Below are 20,953 nucleotides of genomic sequence, written 5' to 3'. Positions count from 1 at the left end.
GGGTTTGTCTTGTGTGGCTCCTTACCTCTCCCTAGGACTAGCCAAACAAACAACAACAACAACAACAACAAAACAGAATAAAGTAGTAAAATATTTTAGGGGGAATTGCTGATATAATAATGCAGTCATCCAACTTCAAGGATCTTTAATCTGCAGTAGTGACTGTGAGGGAATTATGACAGGTGCAGCTATTTTTAGCGAAAATTACATATGCAGTAAAGCAGTTATCTAAAAGGTACAGGAGTTCTAAAGCTGATAGGGTTGATCCACCCCCTTGTAGAGTTTAGTCAGTGCCTGGTTTTCCTGACACTCAAATGGCATTCTGCAGCATAGCTCAGCTTATTACTATCTGGGTAAGTGGTCTTTCTATTTATACATTAAGCGCAGAAGAAATAATGTAAGGGCCTTTTGTTTTATGGTGCAAATTTTTACACCTCACCACTTTAGCCTCTTTCCATCCCCCTTAAACTGTGTTCCGGTGTTGGCTGGGGTTCATTGATAAAATGAGGAATAGCAAATTCCTTTCAAATAAACTAGCTTGTTGCCATTTTTCCTCTCCAAGATCATACCCAAGTAGGACCAAAGAGCCTCTTATTACTTTGTATGAAAGGAGACAATTACTGGAAATTTATTTCGAATGATCATTGTCAGACAATAAATTATAACCTAAAACACACACACACATGCATTTGAGACAGGCTATACATAAAAATATAGAGGTGGGAGTTTGGGCTATTGCACTGGTGGGAGGTGTATCAAAAGCTCATTCATAAAGGTGAGTGGACTAAGCCACCTGCTTTCAAGGAGGTATCTATGCTTCCTATCCTTTGGCCACAGAGAGAACAACAAGCTGGGCAGTGCCTGTGCAAGTAGCATAACTAGGAGGGGTGGGTGTAAATCTGATTTAAAGCGTTGGGACTGAAAATTGAAGACTTCAGTGTAATCATGCCATACTTAGATGAGCTGAGAAGAGAGGGCCCAGACCAATTTGCTTTCTCGCTTAAGGCTTGCTTGCAGGGGTACACACGGGGTTGGGGGCTGTAAATTGGCTTTTGCACTTGGGGTGAAGCATTCGTAGCAGCAGAATGTACGGATGTGAGGAACCAAGGGAAGCCCAGCAGGTTTTATTTGAGCCATCACACAATCTGCAGGGGAGCATTTCCACCCCTTTCTAACATTGCCTAAATCCCATTGGGGGGGAGAAAGCCTTTCCCCTCACCCCACCCCACTTTAAGCAACAGATTGGAGTTGTACATGGTGTAGTATTTTGAAGAGAATGGACACCTAGCAAGGAGCAGAAAACATGCACCACAGTAGCTTCTTCCTATGCGTCCATTTCCTCCTGTGACACCACAAGAGTCTGCCATCACCTCCTCCTCTGCCTGGACTTTTCTCTTATGAACAAGAAGAACAGAGTCACACAATTGCAGAGTCCTGTGCACTGGGACTGAAGTTAACTTTGTCCTCTCCTCTTTGGTCTGCTATAGGATATAGAAAGCGAGCTTTCTGCTAGGCTTGTGCAAAAGGGAAGCAGCAGCAGATTCTTTCAGAGCGCCCCCAGGGAGGGAGTTCCTTGTTTGACGGCCTCGACACTCTAGTGGTCAAGGGCAGCAGCTGGCTACCACATCTGAAACAACAAAACAGCTACGGATCCGGCCTACTTCCGGTTGCCTCCTCTCTGGAATACAGAGGAGGCTGCTTTTTAGGTGATGTGGTAGAAGAACAAACGCCCCACAGTGTACCAGATTTCTGCACGAAAGTCTCATTGAAATAAAAAACAATCGGTGGAATTGAAGTATAAAATTTTCTTCGAGCTGCGGCACAAGGAAAATAAGCGGTTCGGGAAATGAAAACGGGAATAGGATATTTAAAGGGGGGAGGGGAGGGGGAAAAGGGAGAAGTAGGCCGATGTTTATCAACTCTCAGAAATAAATGACTTAATTGCAAGTATTACTGAAAGCCTTTGTGCAGTTGAAATTGATCAGGAGCAGGTCAAGAAAAGAAGCACTCCTGGACACAATGCTGGAGCCATGAGTGAGTGACGGGTGAAACTGAGTCCCCATGTTTAGGGAGTGGATATATTGAGGGCAAAGAAGGGCTGGTCTGAATCCTTATGACCCACTTCAGAGAATCACAGTGAGCACAGCTAACCCCTGATCAAGCCGTGCTTCCTGCCTTTTACACCCTGCAGTAGACAAGTTTGGTGAAGTTCAGCCTTAGGGTAATAGACATATTTGACATGTTTCTTTGTTCGATTAGTAGCTTAGTGCACCTCCACCATGCCTGTTGATATGAACACTATGAAGTGGCAGAGTTATTGGTGAGACACAGGGCATCTGTCAGCGTCGCAGATCCTTTGTCCTATGCCCTTTTAAAATGTGGGTTTTTTGGGGGCCGTTGTTGGATTGTTTTTATTTTGATGATGGATTTTGTGGCTTTATATTTTGATTCTATTCTGTAAACCACCTGAGACCTGCAGGTATGGGGCGGTATATAAAATCAATAAATAAATCATCATCATCTGTGGATGTTCCCACCACTACATGAAGCAGCAGCAATGGAAAAAATATGTAATATGCAAGCTCCTTTTAAAAGTATGCAACATATATTTTTTTAGAATTTTGAAGACACAAGAAAGAGCTGAGTAACAGCAGGGCTTTATAGTGGTTTTTTTAAAAAAAAGGGTGATCAGCTTCTGCATCCAGCCTGACAATGACTTCTAGAGAACTTGCTTTACCAGCTGTGACGTTTTGTTCGTTCCAATAAAATTTCAAAATCCAACTGGATTTTGAAATTTTCGACTACTGAATTTTCTTCTACCCAATAGCCTTGAACCCGGTAGAGCATGAGACTCTTAATTTGAGGGTTGTGGATTCGAGCCCCACATTGAGCCAGGTTCCTGCACTGTCGGGGGTTGAACGATTCTATGCCCTAGGAGTTTTCACTACAGGATATTCCTTCACAGCACAGCTTCTACCAACACTACCATGTGGTCAGATATAGAAGAAAGTTCCTTGCTATTTTATCCAATTGAACTAACACGCCCACACTGTCCTTCTGCCCCACATAATAAAATAGTGCTTCAATATTTGAAGTTGCAATATGCAAACCTCAGAGACAAATCTGGGGCTCTCCAGATGCTGGATTCCCATCGGCCCCAGCCAGCATGCCTAATGGTCAGGGGTGATGGGAGCCACAAAGTCCCCCCCTTTACCCTACCTGATGCATGCCAGTGGATGCACCATGTTTGTGAATAAAGCTTTGTCCATGTTTTGGGGGGTGGGGGAAGCATTCACCGTTAGGTTAGACACCCCAACGAAAGAAAGGTTAGGAGAAAAACCATCCTAAGAGTATGGAGGCTAAAGCCATCAAACTTAAAAAACATCTTACTTGAGAAAGGCTCTGATTTGTGAAATTCTCTTCCACATGTCAGTAGTAGAAAGGACCAGGCTTAAAGCTGCTGGAGATCTTGGTGTGACTCTCCCCTCTATGGACAGAAGGTAACTAAACGGTACAGCGCAATACTCGGTCCATCTGTACCAAGTGTGGAAACGTTGGTCTTTGGACATTGCTGAACCACAATTTCCAACACCCCTTCCCAATGCAGCAACATCTGTACCGAGGTTCTCTGTGAATCTGCTCTTCCCTGCTCCTCTTGGAAAGGGGTGGTTCCATATTTGTCTGCACCGCACAGAAGGTAAACATCAAGAAATCCGAGAGCCAAAGAATCAACGTGAAGTTGCCTTTTTATTGTCTGCCTACCCCTCCAAGAGGTGGTCTTCCTCTCCATCTCTACTGGAGGGCTACTCTGATGCACACAGGTATTGCTTAATTTTGCTGCTGCTTACGTGTAGCAGATTACAATATAGCTGATTAGAATGTTTCGCTTCTAGACCAACTGCTTTTTTGAAAAACTGCATTAGGAATATTTTAAAGGGCACAGATGTCAGGTTGGGGGAGACCCTAGATGCTGGTGAAACCAATATTGGATCGGGCCGTGCAGTACCCAGGGAGAAGAGGCTACATAAGCTAGCTGAGCCTTCACCAAGTTGGCACTCTCCAGCTGTTGTTGAACTACAACTCCCATCATCCCCGACTATCGGCCACATGGCTGGGGATGATGGGGAGTGAAGTCCAACATCTGGAGGGACCAGGTTTGCCACGGCTGGTAGCTTATTGCTCTCTAGAACCACAGAGAGCGGTCCATATAAACAGGGCGTCCAAACCAGGGGTTAAGTCATTTTCCTTCCAATGCATGCAGGAAGGGCACTGCTTAGGCAAGTAACTGAAAGTGCCAACCATGAGGAAATTCCACACTGAATATGGTGGATTCCAGCTCCACACCAACATTTCCTAAACAAGTGTGTTTGTTACTCTTGGCCAAAACAGAAGCCATTTTCGATCCGATTATTTTTACACAGAGCTGCTTCGGTGGAATCCAAGAACGGCTTTGTGAGGTAATAGCCACCCCTTTCTCCTACTTCAAAACCACCCTGGGCCTCTTAATAAATAATAATAAGAAGAAATAATAGCAGCAGCAACCAAAAACCAGGCACTTTGAGAAGCTGTGGCTTCAAACCCCATGCTGTAGGCCTCCTATACGCACCGGGAACCAGCTGGGGAAATAAACCAAGAGGAACATTGGCAAGACAGTGAGCTCCCTCCTCCTGTCTCAGGGCGTGCGTCTCCCTCACTCTTCCCCACACACCAGAACGTGACGATTTCACAATTTCAAACGTTTTTATATATTATATATATACTTTAAAAAATGAGGTAAGTCATCTTGCCACAAAAAGACATGCTGCAGCCGCCTCCCTCTCCCCACCCGAATATTCCAGCTGCAAGGGTAGCTGTTATTGCTCTGTCTCTGGGTGGACTCTGATGGGCTGCTGGGTGGGCAGAGTACGTTATTGCCATTATTGGTGGCCAACGGGGCTGCCCGGCTTTCTGTCCTTCGGTCACCCCCAGGCGCAACCCACAGAGGCCTCCTCTAGCAAGTGGGAGAAGTGGTGATGGGGCTGTGCAGGTACGGGAGGCTGCCGGCAGTGGAGTGCACAGCCACCGAGACCGGGAAACTGAAGACGAACTGGGAGGTGGGCGTGGAGGAGCTCTTCCCCCTTTCCCTCAGCGTCCCCGACGGGCTGGCGGCCTCGGCGGCGCACGACGTAGCCAGAACCTGGGACTCGAACTGGAGGAGCTGTCCCATGAAGCTGAAGTTGGGGGAGATGATACTCCGGCGTTGCTTGACAAACTCAAAGGCTTCCTCCAGCTTCACCCGCTTCTTCATGATCAGGTAGGCCAGGCAGATGGTCGCCGATCGGGAAATGCCAGCTTGGCAGTGCACTAGGACGCGGCCGTGACAGGCCTTCACGGAGTCTGGGGGGAGCAAAGCAGAAAGGTCAGAATAGGTTTCATACGCTTCAGGTTACAGACTCCGCTAACCCAGAACCTCCGCTAACCCAGGTTAAGAACTTTGCTTCAGGATGAGAACAGAAATCGTGCTCCGGCGGCGCAGCAGCAGCAGCGGGAGGCCCCATTAGCTAAAGTGGTGCTTCAGGGTTAAGTACAGACCTCCGAAACGAATTCAGTACTTCACCAGAGGTACCACTGTAATTATTATTCATACAACAAAACTTCTCATCTTATACAATGTTTTCTTTGGACTTCCGTCAACACCTCTGATGATTTTCCGTTCTTATCACTTCTTATGCATTTCTTAATTTCGTATTACCTTTCATTATCTTTAACTAATAATTCTCCCCATTGTCTTTTTTTGCAATATTTCAAATAATTCACCTTACTAAACTTCTTGCAAACCTACTACCGTAATCTGTTCATCACAATTATTTTTCAGATAGTCCGTAAATTTACTCTAGTTTACTCTAGTAGCGAGAGACCTGAACATTCGCTCCACCGTTTGGAGCTGGGCCCACAAGCTTCGGTTTTGAAGCCTGTGTCCCACTATCTCTGCCTCGCCCACCCAACCTGCCAAGATGAATGTACCTATGTATTCAATCGCTTCCATGAACCAGGAACTGATGTCGGTTTTGTGGTTGTCTTCCACTGGGATGCATTTGTATTGAAAATGTCCTTCAAAGTGGTTTGGGCAGTCCGAGGAAACATTTAACAAGGCGGTAATCCTCAAGGCGTCCAGCATGTCTCTCCGGGCGGCGTGATGTGCGCTGCCAAGGAAGAGGAACGGAAGGATTTCCACGGGGCCACCCTGCTCTCCGGAAGGGGAAGCAAGAAAGGAGAAAAGAGAGGGATCACTATGACTGAGAGACGGAGAAGAGAAGTCCCAAGAGGAAAAGGAACAGGCAGAGATGCGTGATGCTCACAGAATTCATGAGCTCCACAAAACACATCTGGCGAATGCCAGTGACATTACTGGACTCACAACAGGGACAAATAAGCAGCTGTTCCCATTCACAATTCTCTAGTGATTCTCAATCGTCGCCAGAGATTCACAATAGCATTACGTTTGAAGCCTTCTGATCTTAAAGCTGTGGGACCCCAGCTTCCCCCCTCAAACCTGTGGAGGGCCTGGTTTGAAATGGAGTTGGCTATACCATGTGGTGTTATATATTCTGTAGGCTTACGGTGACTGAGCAAAAACACAAAACAAAAAGGGTGCAGCAGGAATATCACTCTGAATTGCAGTTAGTGATGCAATTTAGCTTGCTGAGTAATGGTGAGCGCACAATTTCTAATCAGGTCTTGGGCATCTGTCTCTCTTGAGAGCATTATGCCGCTATCCCAAACAAGATTCTGTGTCACTTGCTGACAGGACGCCTGCAGCAAGGTTAATTGGTTTTAGAGTCACTTAATAATAGTTTTACCAAGCTGTCCATTCTGAAACTTTTTAACATCGCTCTTCATTGAAAATCTGAACTCTCCTAATAAAACCTAGCCCTTTTGATTCATGCAACTACACTTGCCTGGGAGATTCCACTCCAAAGATCTCCAGATGTTGTGAACTGCATTTTCCATCACCTGTCCTTGACGACTGGGGATGCTGGCTGGAGCTGATGAGAGGTGTAACCTACAATATCTGGAGGGTGTTGGCTAGACTATCCCTGCTCTACTCCTAAGCAAAGGAAGGCCACCAAGTTCAAATCCCTACACCATGCACTCTTGAATTACGACTGTGTGTCAGCCAGCATGACAGTAACACCCACGCAAGAAATAACAATCGCTATTGACTGTCTCCCACGTTAGTCACCCTCGGGAGCTAGAAATTAATGGACATGACTAACTTAGGCTCCCTAATTATAGTAGGTCTACGCCAAGTATAACTTGGTTGGTTGGATGCAACCTTATGGCTCCATGGCTAGACTAGAAGCCACTGGATCCAAACAGTGTACCTGTAAAATTTTTGAATGCTGATGACATTGAAATGAATTGATGGGGTTCTAGCAGCAAGGTAAAATGTAAGATGGGATTGATAATAGATAAACTAAATAGGATATGAATTTGCTGAACCAATTCTTAAAAGGGATACAAAAAAGGGAGGCGTGAGGAAGTCAGGAAAATAAGTTACCGTATTTTTCGCTCTATAACACGCACCCGACCATAACACGCAGTTTTTAGAGGAGGAAAATCCATAGGCATGCCACCCGCAGGCATTCCCTCCATAACATGCACAGACATTTCCCCTTACTTTCTAGGAGGAAAAAAGTGAGTGTTATGGTGCAAAAAATACGGTAACTAAAGATGAGAAATCAAGAAAGAGGGAGTTTTGTTTTCTTTTATATGTGTTTCTTGTTCTTTTTTGTGTTTAATGTTTGTATTTTTGTATTTTGTAATTTTGTATTTTTCTGTTTTTGTATTTTTCTGAACTTTTCTATTGATAAAACTTAATAAAATATTAAAAAAAAAAACCTGTACCAAAACATCTTCATTGTTCAGCAGACAACAATAGGTGTACACCTTCTCCCAGCAAGGGAGATCTATATACAGAAGCAGGTTCCTGGACATTCTCCTTGCTGGATTGAAAGACACATGGCCAGATGCACATCTGCATTACTTGGACACCAACACATTAGAGTGGCATCTTTTTACAAAGTAAGAATGGGGAGAACTAGTCCGGCCACACACAACGTATAGTCGGGAACTGCTTGCTGGTTTCTCACTGGCATCCAACTGGCCACTGTGAGAACCGGGGGCTGGACTGCATGGGCCTGATCCATGTTCTTATACTATCCAAATTAGTATGGTAAAGGGACCCCTGACCATTAGGTCCAGTCGTGACCGACTCTGGGGTTGCGGTGCTCATCTCGCTTTATTGGCCAAGGGAGCCGGCGTTTGTCTGCAGACAGCTTCTAGGTCATGTGGCCAGCATGACTAATCCGCTTCTGGCGAACCAGAGCAGCGCACCGAAACACTGTTTACCTTCCTGCCAGAGCGGTACCTATTTATCTACTTGCACTTTGACGTGCTTTTGAACTGCTAGGTTGGCAGGAGCAGGGACCGAGCAACGGGAGCTCACCCCGTCACGGGGATTTGAACCGCCGACCTTCTGATCGGCAAGTCCTAGGCTCTGGTTTAACCCACAGCGCCACCCGCGTCCCCACTATCCAAATTAGGCCAGGCCATTTCGCCACTTCTAAAATATTCCGATGGAGAACATATTCTCCAGGGCTCGGAGATCCTGTTCAAAGTGCAAAACCAGACCTCTGTTGTTTTAAGGACAGACGGATAATACACCAACCAGGAGACTGAATTCATATTGCCAATTCAGACAAGGGTCTCTGACAAGAACGAGGGTTTAAACGGATATAAGCCCCGGAAAGCCAACCTGATCGTGTTGCGGTGTCCCACAGGAGCTGCAGCTGTGCTCAAGGTACTCTGCAGTCGCCACAACGGACGCAGCAGTCGGAGATTTTGTCTTTGCACAGAATTCCGGATATTCCGAGTGAAACCTCTCATAGCCGCCTGAAAGATAAGCAACATCACAGTGTTAAGAGTGTTGGACCTGGGAGATCAGGGTTCAAACCCCCAATTGGTCGTGAAGCTCATTGGGTGACCTTGCACCAATCGCAGCCTCTTAACCTTCCTCGCAGGGTCGTTGTAGGGCTTAACTGAGGAGGTGGGTGAACCATGTACTTCCTGGAGGAAAAGGTTGCCTATAAATGCAATAAATAACCTCTTCTGCTTACCTGCTTAAGAAAGCAGGAGGAGATGGAGATGCCAGAGATCTCCACGCGCTTGCAATGGGACCCATGGCAGTTGCAAAACGCGCCTGGCACCTGGCTAATTTCTAACACTGAATCCAATGTTGCATTTTCAAATATTGTCCAAGCTCTATTTACTACGGATGACTTCACAGTTTCCCACCGACCAGGCTGCTTATCGCTGAGGTCTCGAACGCTATCCATCTTTTAACAAAAAGTGCTGTTTTCTCCACATCCACAGTTCACCTGCTGAGAGGCCCACAAATCCAGCTGCCAGGTGGCCAACAGCTCCTCTCTCCCCTCTGGGGACTGATCCTGCTGCATTCAAAGGGCTTGGCCCCAGAGGCAAAGCAACCTGCTCTGGTACCTGGAGCGGCACTCATCCCAGGGGGCATGGCGCATGTCCCAGGGGGCGTGGTGCGCTGCCTGGTGGGTGCACGGTGAACAGCGCGTGCCCCGGGGTGCCGCTGATCGGGGGTCGGCATTTTGTCCCTCCCCCTTTTGGAATGGCACATGGAGCGGCCCAGTCCGCCCCCTTGGAACGCCACTGCTTGGCCCAACACATGGCGTTTTACTGCAAACGGGAAGTTAACTTGGGGCGGGAGGAATTTATGCGCTGGGTGTCTTCTCCAGCACATGCAGAGAGCACAGGAAGACCTTGCTTTGGATTTGAAGGAGGAGGAGGAGGAGGAGTTTGGATTTGATATCCCGCCTTTCACTCCCCTTCAGGAGTCTCAAAGCGGCTAACATTCTCCTTTCCCTTCCTCCCCCACAACAAACACTCTATGAGGTGAGTGGGGCTGAGAGACTTCAAAGAAGTGTGACTGGCCCAAGGTCACCCAGCAGCTGCATGTGGAGGAGCAGAGACGCGAACCCGGTTCCCCAGATTACGAGACTACTGCTCTTAACCACTACACCACACTGGCGTAGAAAAAAGCAGTGATAGCCCCTCGTGTCACTCCTGCTTGTCCCCAAATGAACTGACTATAGAATGATCTGATCCACTGGGTCTTCTGCTTTGTTCGTTGGCTGAACTTTATGAGTTACTTCTGTTGAAATTTACAATTTGATACTATGAATCGTATATCTTATTTATCCAAGAACACAGCCGGTTACGTCTCATGTGTTTATGGAGTATGCTTTACGTGACCATAGGTTTGTTGGTTGTTGCTTTGTCCCCAAAGCCCTGCATGAATTTGGCCGCAGTTCTATGGTGCATGCAAGATCTTAATAGCCGCCGTGGAACGTATTAATCTGTTCAGCAGTCATTGGCACTCATAAGGATGTGGTAAGGACCACATCACAGTGATCTTTAGCTTGGACAACGACATAGTCTAAAAGGTGCCCGTGGTTCGACTATGTTTTATTTTATTTTCTGTCGAAAGAGTGTGTTGGTAATACAGTGGTACCTCGGGTTACAGATGCTTCAGGTTACAGACGCTTCAGGTTACAGACTCCGCTAGCCCAGAAATAGTGCCTCGGGTTAAGAACTTTACCTCAGGATGAGAACAGAAATTGCATGGCGGTAGCGGGAGGCCCCATTAGCTAAAGTGGTGCTTCAGGTTAAGAACAGTTTCAGGTTAAGAACAGACCTCCGGAACAAATTAAGTACTTAACCTGAGGTACCACTCTATAGTCAAAAGTAAAATTCCGTTCTGGTTGCTGTTGCTAATTCCTTCTTTCCCAATCGGCTACGTGTGATTGCCAAAGAAGCAGCAGCAGCAGCATGCAAGAGAACTTGGGAGGAGGCAGGCCATTGTCTCACTCACCCATTTTCAGAGTTCTCTGCAGCTGCGAGAGGACTCGAGGAAGGCGATGGGGCTCAGTGACAAGCACAAAAGCTGGCTGGCTAGCATGCCAACTCGCCATCTGTCAATCCAAACCTTTTTAGCACACTCACAAACCTAGCCCTGGGGCAAAAATGATTAGTATCACCCCTGGATATTTTTGGAGCAGGGGCAGAAGTCCCACTTCGATCACAGTGCAAGACAGTCACGATATGTGACTTCATAAGCTCATCAGCCCAGTATCACAAGAGCTGCGTAGCCTGACGGATGGAGTGCTGCGGAATCTCTCTATTCTTGCCATATCAAACAGGTACAAACACTGCACTTATCAGGATCCTATCTGGCTGGTATGCTGCATTCAGCTGACTCACAAACCACACCAGGCCCTTTCAAGTATCTACACTTTTTCCTTCAGGGACTTCCCTTTTGCTCGTTTGTTTTTCTATGTTCTGAAGTTTTATTTATTTTTAATAGGCATTTTAAATTTTCATTCTGTAAACTGCTTTAAGCTTCGTTGTTGAAAAGCGGTATACAAATATTGCATGCACACACACACACACAAACACACAAGTTCCCTATCCAAATTTGGGGCTTCCCAAATCATTGTTTGAAGTCTCTCTCCCCCCCCCTTTAAAAACATTGAGGTCCCATTCAAAAGATGTCCTGGTCTCCCTTGCTCCAACACACCTCCCACTATTGGTGTGGAGGGTTGGGGAACAGGATCCAACCAACACACTCCAAAGAATCCTGCAAATTCCATTCAACAAGAACCAATGATCCCTATATTCAGAACAAAATGCTTGTTTAACCTGGAGGTAGGCTATATGAATTGTGTGTTGCTTTGTAACGATTTGTTGGGTCTCTGGAACGTAATAAAGATTGTTGTTGTTGTTTCTTTCTTTCCATTCAACACTTCCACCTTTCTTGCAGCCCTTGGCCCTCAATACTTCTACCACAGAAATGTCTTCTTCCAGTCTGCCTCCACATTTCATGCATTCCTCTTTTACCAAGCCCTCAACATCCTTCGTTCCCACAAAGATCAGAAACTTTGTTCTGGGAAAACCACTCACCTTCCCAAGGGGCCGGAGTTGCAGACTGGCCACAAGCAGTCCCCATGTACAGCGGGGGGCGTGGCGATGCCGCCCATATCACACCCCACAGCCGACCAATCGGGTCGACGGTGGGGCGTGGCTTACTGGATTTAAACGTCCACAAGGCTCCCGCATCGGATCCCCCACCCTATTTTCATGCATTCGCCATCTTGGCCTTGCTATGGACTACGGTTGGTCGCCGGTTGAGGGGGCCCAGTAGGAATTTTCCCACTTGGCAAATCGGCACCAGCCATGTGCTTTTCGCCTGCCTGTAGCAATCGTCACAACTTTGTAAGGTTTGGCGGTTAAAGGTAAAGGGACCCCTGACCATCAGGTCCAGTCGTGACCGACTCTGGGGTTGTGACACTCATCTCGCTTTACTGGCCAAGGGAGCCAGCGTACAGCTTCCGGGTCATGTGGCCAGCATGACTAAGCCACTTCTGGCAAACCAGAGCAGCGCACGGAAACGCCGTTTACCTTCGCGCCAGAAGGTATTTATCTACTTGCACTTTGACATGCTTTCAAACTGCAAGGTGGGCAGGAGCAGGGACCGAGCAACGGGAGCTCACCCCATTGCGGGGATTTGAACCGCCAACCTTCTGATCGGCAAGTCCTAGGCTTTGTGATTTAACCCACAGCGCCGCCCGCGTTTGGCAGTTAGGCATTGGTAAACCTGGTTGATGGGAGGGGAGCTTGTGTCCTTCACCTCCCCCTCCTCTTTAAGGGTATTCCCTTAAAGGGATTCAGGGGTGTGGATCCTGTCTGAAGCCCGGGTATGGGCTAGGGCCATGCCACGACCCCATCGGGGACCCTGGGGGAGCTCGCAGTTGATGTACATCAACAGGGCTCCCCCTACTGATGGTTGACCCTTAGGAGACTACTTGCATGACAGGCAGGAGTCAGATATAGCTGGTTCAGTTCCAATGCCTAAGCCAATACCACTCACATCTGCAGCCAATAAACCTGTGGCCTTATTTATCCCATTAACCCAAAATATTGGTGTCTCTATGTTTCATTATCAAAGACATGGGGTGGTCTCAGGGCCTCGCCATGCAAAACCTAACCATCAATTTCTTGCTTGGCATTCTGCATGCAAATGAGCGCACTCAGCACTTGGGTTACACGAACCTTTCTGTGTAGAGAACAGCAAGCCAGTGGTCTCATGACTCTCATGAACACATGATTCTCCGAAGGTAGTATTATCCTAAACCACCTACCAACAAAGGGAGGTTTGACAGCAGCCAAAATACTGATATCAATTCATTGGAGATAATACTATGGCCTCCTTTGATCAATTGATAGAAGATACGATAACTCTCTCAACATACAAACAAGATTGCTTTTAGATGCAGATTGTGTATGGATAGATATAATGATATTTGGAATGCATTTATAAAAATTAGCATGACTTGTTAATAATTTTACATTCCTTGGAATAGTCGTACTACTTACATACCCATTTATTGTATTGTTATCAGCTGCAAGCACTTTTTTCTTTTTTCTTTTCCCCCTTCATTTTATTTCTCCACTGAATTTTTAAATTAAATAAAAATTTTGTGGCGGGGAGGGATGATTCTCCAAGGGTGATCTAACTAGGTACCAAACATACAAAGGATCGCATGACTGGAAACAGAAGTACTTTGTGTGACTGTTGAACTGGCTAACCAACTAACAAACAAAATGCACCAGCCTGAGTAAGGAAGATTTATTCAGTAAGATGTTCAAGAGACTCTAAAGGTAAAGGGACCCCTGACCATTAGGTCCAATCGTGGCCGACTCTGGGGTTGCAGCGCTCATCTCGCTTTATTGGCCGAGGGAGCCAGCGTACAGCTTCCGGGTCATGTGGCCAGCATGACTAAGCCGCTTCTGGCGAACCAGAGCAGCGCACGGAAACGCCGTTTACCTTCCCACCGGAGCGGTACCTATTTATCTACTTGTGCCTGTATGCTTTCGAACTGCTAGGTTGGCAGGAGCAGGGACTGAACAACGGGAGCTCACCCCATCGCAGGGATTTGAACCGCAGACCTTCTGATCGGCAAGTCCTAGGCTCTGTGGTTTAACACACAGCGCCACCTGCGTCCCTTAACAAGAGACTCTATTTGCTCCATTTACTACCCTCCAATTTTTTTTTAAAAAGCCCTTTAACTTGGGCAGATATAAACAGGGTTGTGTGTACTGCTGCATACTTAAAGATCAAATTCTGTACCCAGGCAAGCTGAACCAATTTCAGTGTCCTGAATAAATTATTTGAACTGTGTAAATTTGAACATTACTGTATTTCCAATGCTGTTAGTCCCAGCCCACAAGATGCAAAGTTTCTGAAGAAACCACTCAAACTCTTATTCATGCACCTCTCTAGTTTCCAAGATTTTAAACTGGGTGGCAACCATATATTTTTTTAAAAAAATAATCTCAGTTGATTCTTGGTTTATTCTTAGCTTCAAAATGTACGACAGCATGTAAGATTGGGACCTGTCACTAGAGCATCATTGCCAAACTACAGATAATGATAGCTGAACAAGCTGAAATACATTCCTTGTGATGTATATCAAATTTTTTAAGACTCATTTAATTATCTGCTTCGGTTGAGAGAACACTCAGTTTAAACTTTATACTGCTGTGAAGCATGAATAGTGCGCGGGCAGGCCTCTGTGTGCTGCTATTAATATAAATTACTCTGAAATATTTGGGGATTTTCAAACCACTCTGCACTTGATCTATCCCAGATCTGGCCTTATCAACACCCAAAACGTTTTAATTGCACTTGCGTACGACTGTTGCAATCACAAGCGTTTCCATTACTTTTCACACATTCATGGTGGTGTCACAATTTTCCAGCAATCGCTGGCACATGGTGCACTCTGTAAGACTTTGTTTCCTATTGAGTCAAAGGAAAGAAAGACAGGAATTCCATGGAGCTTCAGAGCAACAGTCCCTCAGCTGATTCACGGGTTAAGTGACAAATCCATCGCCCTAAGACACCAAAACGTAAACAGCGATCTGGATGATCACCCGAGATTTGCACACTGGTCACTTGGCTGATCAAATATTGTCCGCTGGTTATTACTTGACGGTCAAATATCCAAAGGAGCCATCATGCTTGAAAAATTAATCTCCGCACAAATGCCTTTCAAAGCTGACTTTTGTTTGTCTCTGTATAATACAACTTATTTCTATTTCTACCTCTTTCCCTACTTTTGTAACTCTAGTCTGACCGTAATTTTTAAGCATAAAAGCAAAAGGCAAACTGAATAAGCGAATCGTTCACAGAAACAGCCGCTAACATGGCTAAAAATTGTGATAATTCATTGTATTTGTTGGAATATGGTTTATTGTTTTGCCGTAACAGGCAAGTTTGTTTTTGCACTTAAATATATACGATATATTTATTGTCATTGTCCCATGCAGAACAATGAAACTGAAAAACTACATAAAACATTCAACCCCCCCTAAAAACTCTGAAACCCCATTTTAAAATACACTATACTATAGAGACCCCTTATGCTGCATTTAGAACCAGAAGTGCATTTGCATAGAAACTGTTTCTCAGACGGCTAGTCCTGGCCTTTATAACCCTATACCTTCTTCCAGAAGGCAGAAGCTGAAAGAGATCATTTCCGGGGTGCGTACTATCCTGCGCTATCTCTGCCGCTTTCTTATGGCACCTGACAGCATAGATTTGATCTAAGGTGGGAAGAGTGCACCCAATTATTCTCTCTGCAGTCTTTACAACCCTGGACAGCATTGTTTTTCTGCCTCTGTACCAAACCAATTGGGGTTGCCAATGGGGAATCTGTGAACACAAGGGGAGCTTTAAAGTCTCCCACCAGCAAAGTCTCAGAGCCCCCCCTCCCCACTTGGTGATAGGTGGTTATCTCTTTCTCCTTTGAAAAGTACATAGAGCTGCAAGAGGAAGTCCGAAGAGTGGCCTTCTTTCCCACTTCCTCTCTCTGTTCTTCCTGCTTTTCAAGACTCAGATTAAGCTACCAGATCCGACATTTACCAAGATCACTTGAAATTGCAAAGAGAGAAAAGTTATGTGTGTGAGCATGAGTTTTCCGGGAGAGGAGGGGAGGTGATAAGAGAGGGAAGGAGAGAGTGGTGCCCACAGCACTCACTCAAAATCCAACTGTGCCCTTGAGCCTAATTGAAATTGCAAAGGATCTTTGGTTATTTTGTTTGACCCAATCTTTCGGAGCAGTCAATTACCCAATCTAGGACCACCTCTAGCCCCCAGTATACACTGAGGCAGTCCCCAACACAGCAATTAAAACAACTGGAGAAAAACGCTAGGTTTGTTTGGTTTTACCACGTGCTAATGCAGGAAGCCCACTAATCTTTTTTAAATGCTAAAATATAAAACGGAACAGCAGCTTGCCTCTTCAGCAGTAAAAGTTGATGCAGTGAAAGCCCCGAAAGAAACCAATAATCTGGATATATGGCATCATAGTTTTAAATCGGAATCTTCTTTTTCATGTATTTTTTATTCATTTTCAAATTATTATGGAACCACAGAGACAGGTAAACAAGAGCAAAAGTTCAATAACGTCTCCAACTAAAAGCATTGCATACCAAACCTAAACATATTAAATAGCAACACTCAATCGAAAATCACAACAACCATATTTCTCTAGATGTCATGTGGCGAGACACATGTAAATCTAAAACAAAACTATATGAAATAAAATCCCACCATACTGAATAGAAATTATGTGGCTCTCCCTGTCCTACAGACCTGTAACTTACGTGCTATGTTTTTCTGCAACAACTAAATTCCAGAAATATTTAGACCAGGCATAGGCAAACTCTGGGCCTCCAGATGTTTTGAGACTACAACTCCCATCATCCCTAGCTAACAGGACCAGTGGTCAGGGATGATGGGAATTGTAGTTCCAAAACATCTGGAGGGCCGGAGTTTGCCTATGCCTGATTTAGACCATAAGGATGTAGTCAGAATTTTTTCAAGCATCATGGGGTATAGGCGAAAAGGAAGAAGATATGTACTGCTTGTTCTTCGCAGACTGCCAGAGCAGCAACGTTCAGCACAACCTTTGCAAACCACTGGCTTAAGATCACAACCAGGTATTTGTTTATTTCTGAGCCAACCTCACTCTCAAAAGTGACTTGAAACACAGAGAGAGAGCATGGCTCATACCTTTCCAGCAAATACCTGGGCCCAAGGCCTGGTCAAAAGGCAACAATATTCGGCTGAATGGACCACACTGTATCTGACAGAACAGATCAGGGATAGGCACCAGGAGGCCAGATCACCAGCCCTCCAGCACAGCTCCTGCCTGCAAATCCATCTTAGTCCCCAAAGCATGTCGCCTGTGAGTAAGCAGCAGGGGTCCCTAAGGCAGGACGCACAGGAAACTGGGAGGGAGCAGCTGAGATGCCCCAAGGGGAGAAGATGAGCTGGTCCCTCTGCTGTAGGAAGAGGAGGCAAAAGACTCATCAGCCAACGACAGCCCGTGCTAGCTATGGATGCTTCTCAGCCCTTGCGGAATTCAAAACACGGCCTCCATTAAAAGGTTAGGCCCTGACCAGGGTTATAAGCGCAGCTTTGCACGTTTGCAAAATAAGAAAAATCCTCCACTATCTTGCAATGCTTCCTCTACATCGTTCTCAGGAGCTGGTGCCATTTTTCTACAGAAACTGGTGCAAATATCCTTCCAGGGTACATGAATACATATACCCAGGCATGGTATCAAGGCTGTGTGTTGCTTTGTTCCTTTTTTTTTTATCCTTGAGGATGCATTCCTAAGTCCCGAGAAGGGAGAGGCTGTTCCTGGGACAATAAACCAGGATCTTTCCACCCACCCAGAGCTTTTGCAGTTCAAAAGGTCACCAGCAGCCTTCATGCACACACACACACACACACACACACACACACGCACAAAGCCCAGATGACAGGTCAGATGGGCAGGAAACAATCTCCGGATACAATTCAGTCTACTGTTTCCAAAGACCACACCAGGAGGGACCGTGAAAGAGACTCCCGCTACCCGCACTCCCTGGCTGGGACGGATGTGAAGGAGGTTGCAAGAGGGTGCTAATAACTCCCTCTTTTTTCTGAGTATTGCATAGTATTTAAGAAGCACATCTGAGGGAGGGAGAAATGGGTGCAAAACCTCACGGTTACGGAGCCCGCGCCACTAATGCGTGGCACACGCAGAGTGCACGGCGCTGCACACAGGACAGAATCAAGGCTGTCTCTTGCCGAAAGAAATCTCTTCCTACTAGGTGGAGCTGCCCGGCATAGGGAAGGGATCGCCCGCACAGTTTGGTGGTGAGGGAAGGGAGTAGGCAAGGGTTGGGGAGCCAATCTGAGCCCTACCTTAACGAAAGAGTGTTGTTCCCAGGGTTCAAGCCAGGTCGGGAAGCTCCCACTCTCTGGGCTTGAAATGGGAGTCGCATGTGGTGGGAGACACGCATTGCCCTAAGAGGCACTCTTGCTGGGCAACACGGGTGTCAGAGAGAAGTGCGCAGGCACGATTCACAGAATGGTAGCGTTGGAAGGGACCCCAAGGGTCATCTAGTCCGACCCCCTGCAATGCAGGAATCCTGCTCACAGCCACCCCTGGGTGGTCTCGAACCACCAACCTTCTGGTTAACAGCAGTGGCCCATTCTTGCGCGCCCTCGGCTGGGTCCGCACAACTCCTTCTCCCCGGAGGTCTTGGGCCACCCCCGCTCACCTTTCGTTTTCCCCAATTTTTTTTATTGGTTTTCACAACATTATAAACAAACAAACAAACAAACACATAAGACAAAAAAATAAATCATAGCCTTATTGAAAATTACACTTATTAACATTGTTAAGTGACTTCCTCGCTTCCCCTTGGTTGGATTTCATTGCATATCCTTTTAACGGTTTTCCAAACCACAGTTCTTGTAAAATTTAAACATTAACATCCTTAGGTCTTCACATTATGAAATTAAACCTATTAATTCACCCCTTAACATAAATAAAACCCTCGGCCAATTAGGGAAGGTGCCCCGCTCACCTTTCAGCAGGCAGATGTCGGCGTGCTGCGCGTCCCGGCGCAGCGCCCGCACCACCAGCGCCACGGTGCTGTCCTCCCGCAGCGCCTCCGCCCGCCCGCTGCGCTCGTCGTACACCACCACGGCCGAGTAGAGCCCCGAGCGGAGGCGGGCGCGCGCCTCGTCGTCGGCCGGCAGGATCTGCTCCAGGCTGACGGAGCCCTTGGCCCTGCGCCGGACGATGGTGTTGCAGCGCACGTTGAGCGCGCCGCGGATGTGGCCCGCGCTGTGCGCCAGGAAAGGCCTGCAGTCCAAGAGGAGGCACTTGCCGCCCTGGCCGGAGCCCCCGCCGTGCAGGAGGCGCTGCAGCCCCACGCACTCCATCTCGCGCAGCTCCGCCATGGCCGCCGCCGCCGCGCAGCCTCCCTCTCCCTCCTGCTGCTGCTGCGGGACACGGGCCTTAGCGCGCTCCTCTTGCGCGCAGCCCTAGCGCGGCCGCGGAGAAGGAAGCGCAGCTGCTGTTACCGCTGGTGGCGACGGCGGTGCTGGCCGCGCGCCCTCCGGAGCGCGTGGGAGGGTCGCTTTTACTACCTCGCCCCGCCCTCCCGGCTCGGCTTTCCCTCTCCCCGCCGCCGGGCCCCATTCTTGCCTCCGCTCGCCTTGAATGGAACGCGCGACGTCACAATGGGAGGAATCGAACGCGGCCCCGGCGCTTGTGCGCGCGTTCCATTCATAATAATAATAAAGGAGGAGGAGGGGCGGGAGGGAAAGGAAGGAGGCGCGTTCTCCTGGCGGCGGCCCCAGGCTTTGTGAATGGGAAGTGGAGCGCGGAGGGGCGGCGGAAAAAGGGAACACCCAAGCAACTCAAGGCCCCGCTTCCTGGCTTTCTCTGTCATTCTGGCACTTGGTTCGTTCGTTTGTTTGCTGCTGCGTCAAGTTTCTCAGGAAAGCCCTTCGGTTTTTCGTGGAAAGCAGCGCCGGGTCGCGGCCTCAGCTGCGCGCACATCCTGGCGCCGGGTTTGGGGTTATTTTTGGCTTTCTAATGGGCGCGCACACTTGCATGTGGCGGGGCGCTTCTCAGGTAGAAATGAGAGGCCCGTCACCCTTTTTAAACAGGAAAAAGCCACTTCCAGTGAAGTGGGAGGCGGGGAGGACTTGGCCCTTCCATCTGTCGAATAACTTCCGCCCTGACATCAGGCATGTGTCGCCAATCTTTACTTTTCGATGCACGTTTCTAAAATTCTCAGCATTCCTGGGTTAGATACTACAGGCCAAACGCCACTTACCTGGGATTAAAAGCAACTGAATTCCATGGGGCATGGTTAGGATAGTAGCTCGACTTTTTCCAGTCTATTCTAGTCGTATTAAATAGTATTTATAATACTTTACTGATTGGCAGGGTGGTGTCTTTTCCCCCAGCCAGAACTGAGTTCCGGCACCTCTTTTGTAGCTGTAGTAGTGTCAGGCTTCGGGCAGCGCGACGGAGGCAGCGTTGTAATGGGGCCACAGCCAAGCGGCGGCGAGGCAATTGGGCGGAGAAGCGCCCCCCCCTCAAAAAAAGTTTTTGTTTCTCCCCTAAAACATCTTTGGCTCCCCCCTAAAAAAGCGCAACAACTTAGGGTTGTCCATAAAAAAAACCCCCACGGCTGACTGGTTATATTTGTTGGTCTTGCATTTTATTGTACACCACTTAATCATCAATATTTTAAAGTACTGTCCTATAAAATAATAATAAGATTTGAACCTGAGACTGAATAAATCTTTTTATTGTTTATTTCATTGATGCCGAATTTTGCCAAGTCCACATCCAGCCAAATTTAGTAGATTGCGTCCCAATTTCTTCCTTTAAAAAAAAATTTAAAATATTCAAAATTAAAACAAAACATATTATCCAAAAACATATCATCCTTATCCCCCCCC

At 47.1% G+C, this 20,953-nt stretch overlaps 1 protein-coding gene across 1 annotated transcript; it reads right to left on the bottom strand.

Moving 5' to 3' along the window:
- Positions 1-4,721: 4,721 nt before the first annotated feature.
- Positions 4,722-19,947, bottom strand: DUSP4 (dual specificity phosphatase 4). The gene is made up of 4 exons (XM_083481910.1): positions 19,057-19,947; positions 8,798-8,934; positions 6,004-6,223; positions 4,722-5,376 (listed from the first exon to the last, which is right to left on the bottom strand). The coding sequence occupies exons 1-4, from the start codon at positions 19,433-19,435 to the stop codon at positions 4,991-4,993; spliced, it is 1,122 nt and encodes a 373-aa protein (XP_083338036.1). The 5' UTR covers positions 19,436-19,947; the 3' UTR covers positions 4,722-4,990.
- Between the last annotated feature and the right edge of the window lie 1,006 nt (positions 19,948-20,953).

The sequence above is a fragment of the Podarcis liolepis genome, assembly GCF_965112155.1.
Source record: "Podarcis liolepis genome assembly, chromosome: 17".
NCBI lineage: Eukaryota > Metazoa > Chordata > Lepidosauria > Squamata > Lacertidae > Podarcis > Podarcis liolepis.
Note: the sequence above shows the minus strand (reverse complement) of the source record. Positions and strands in the feature narration are given on the sequence as shown.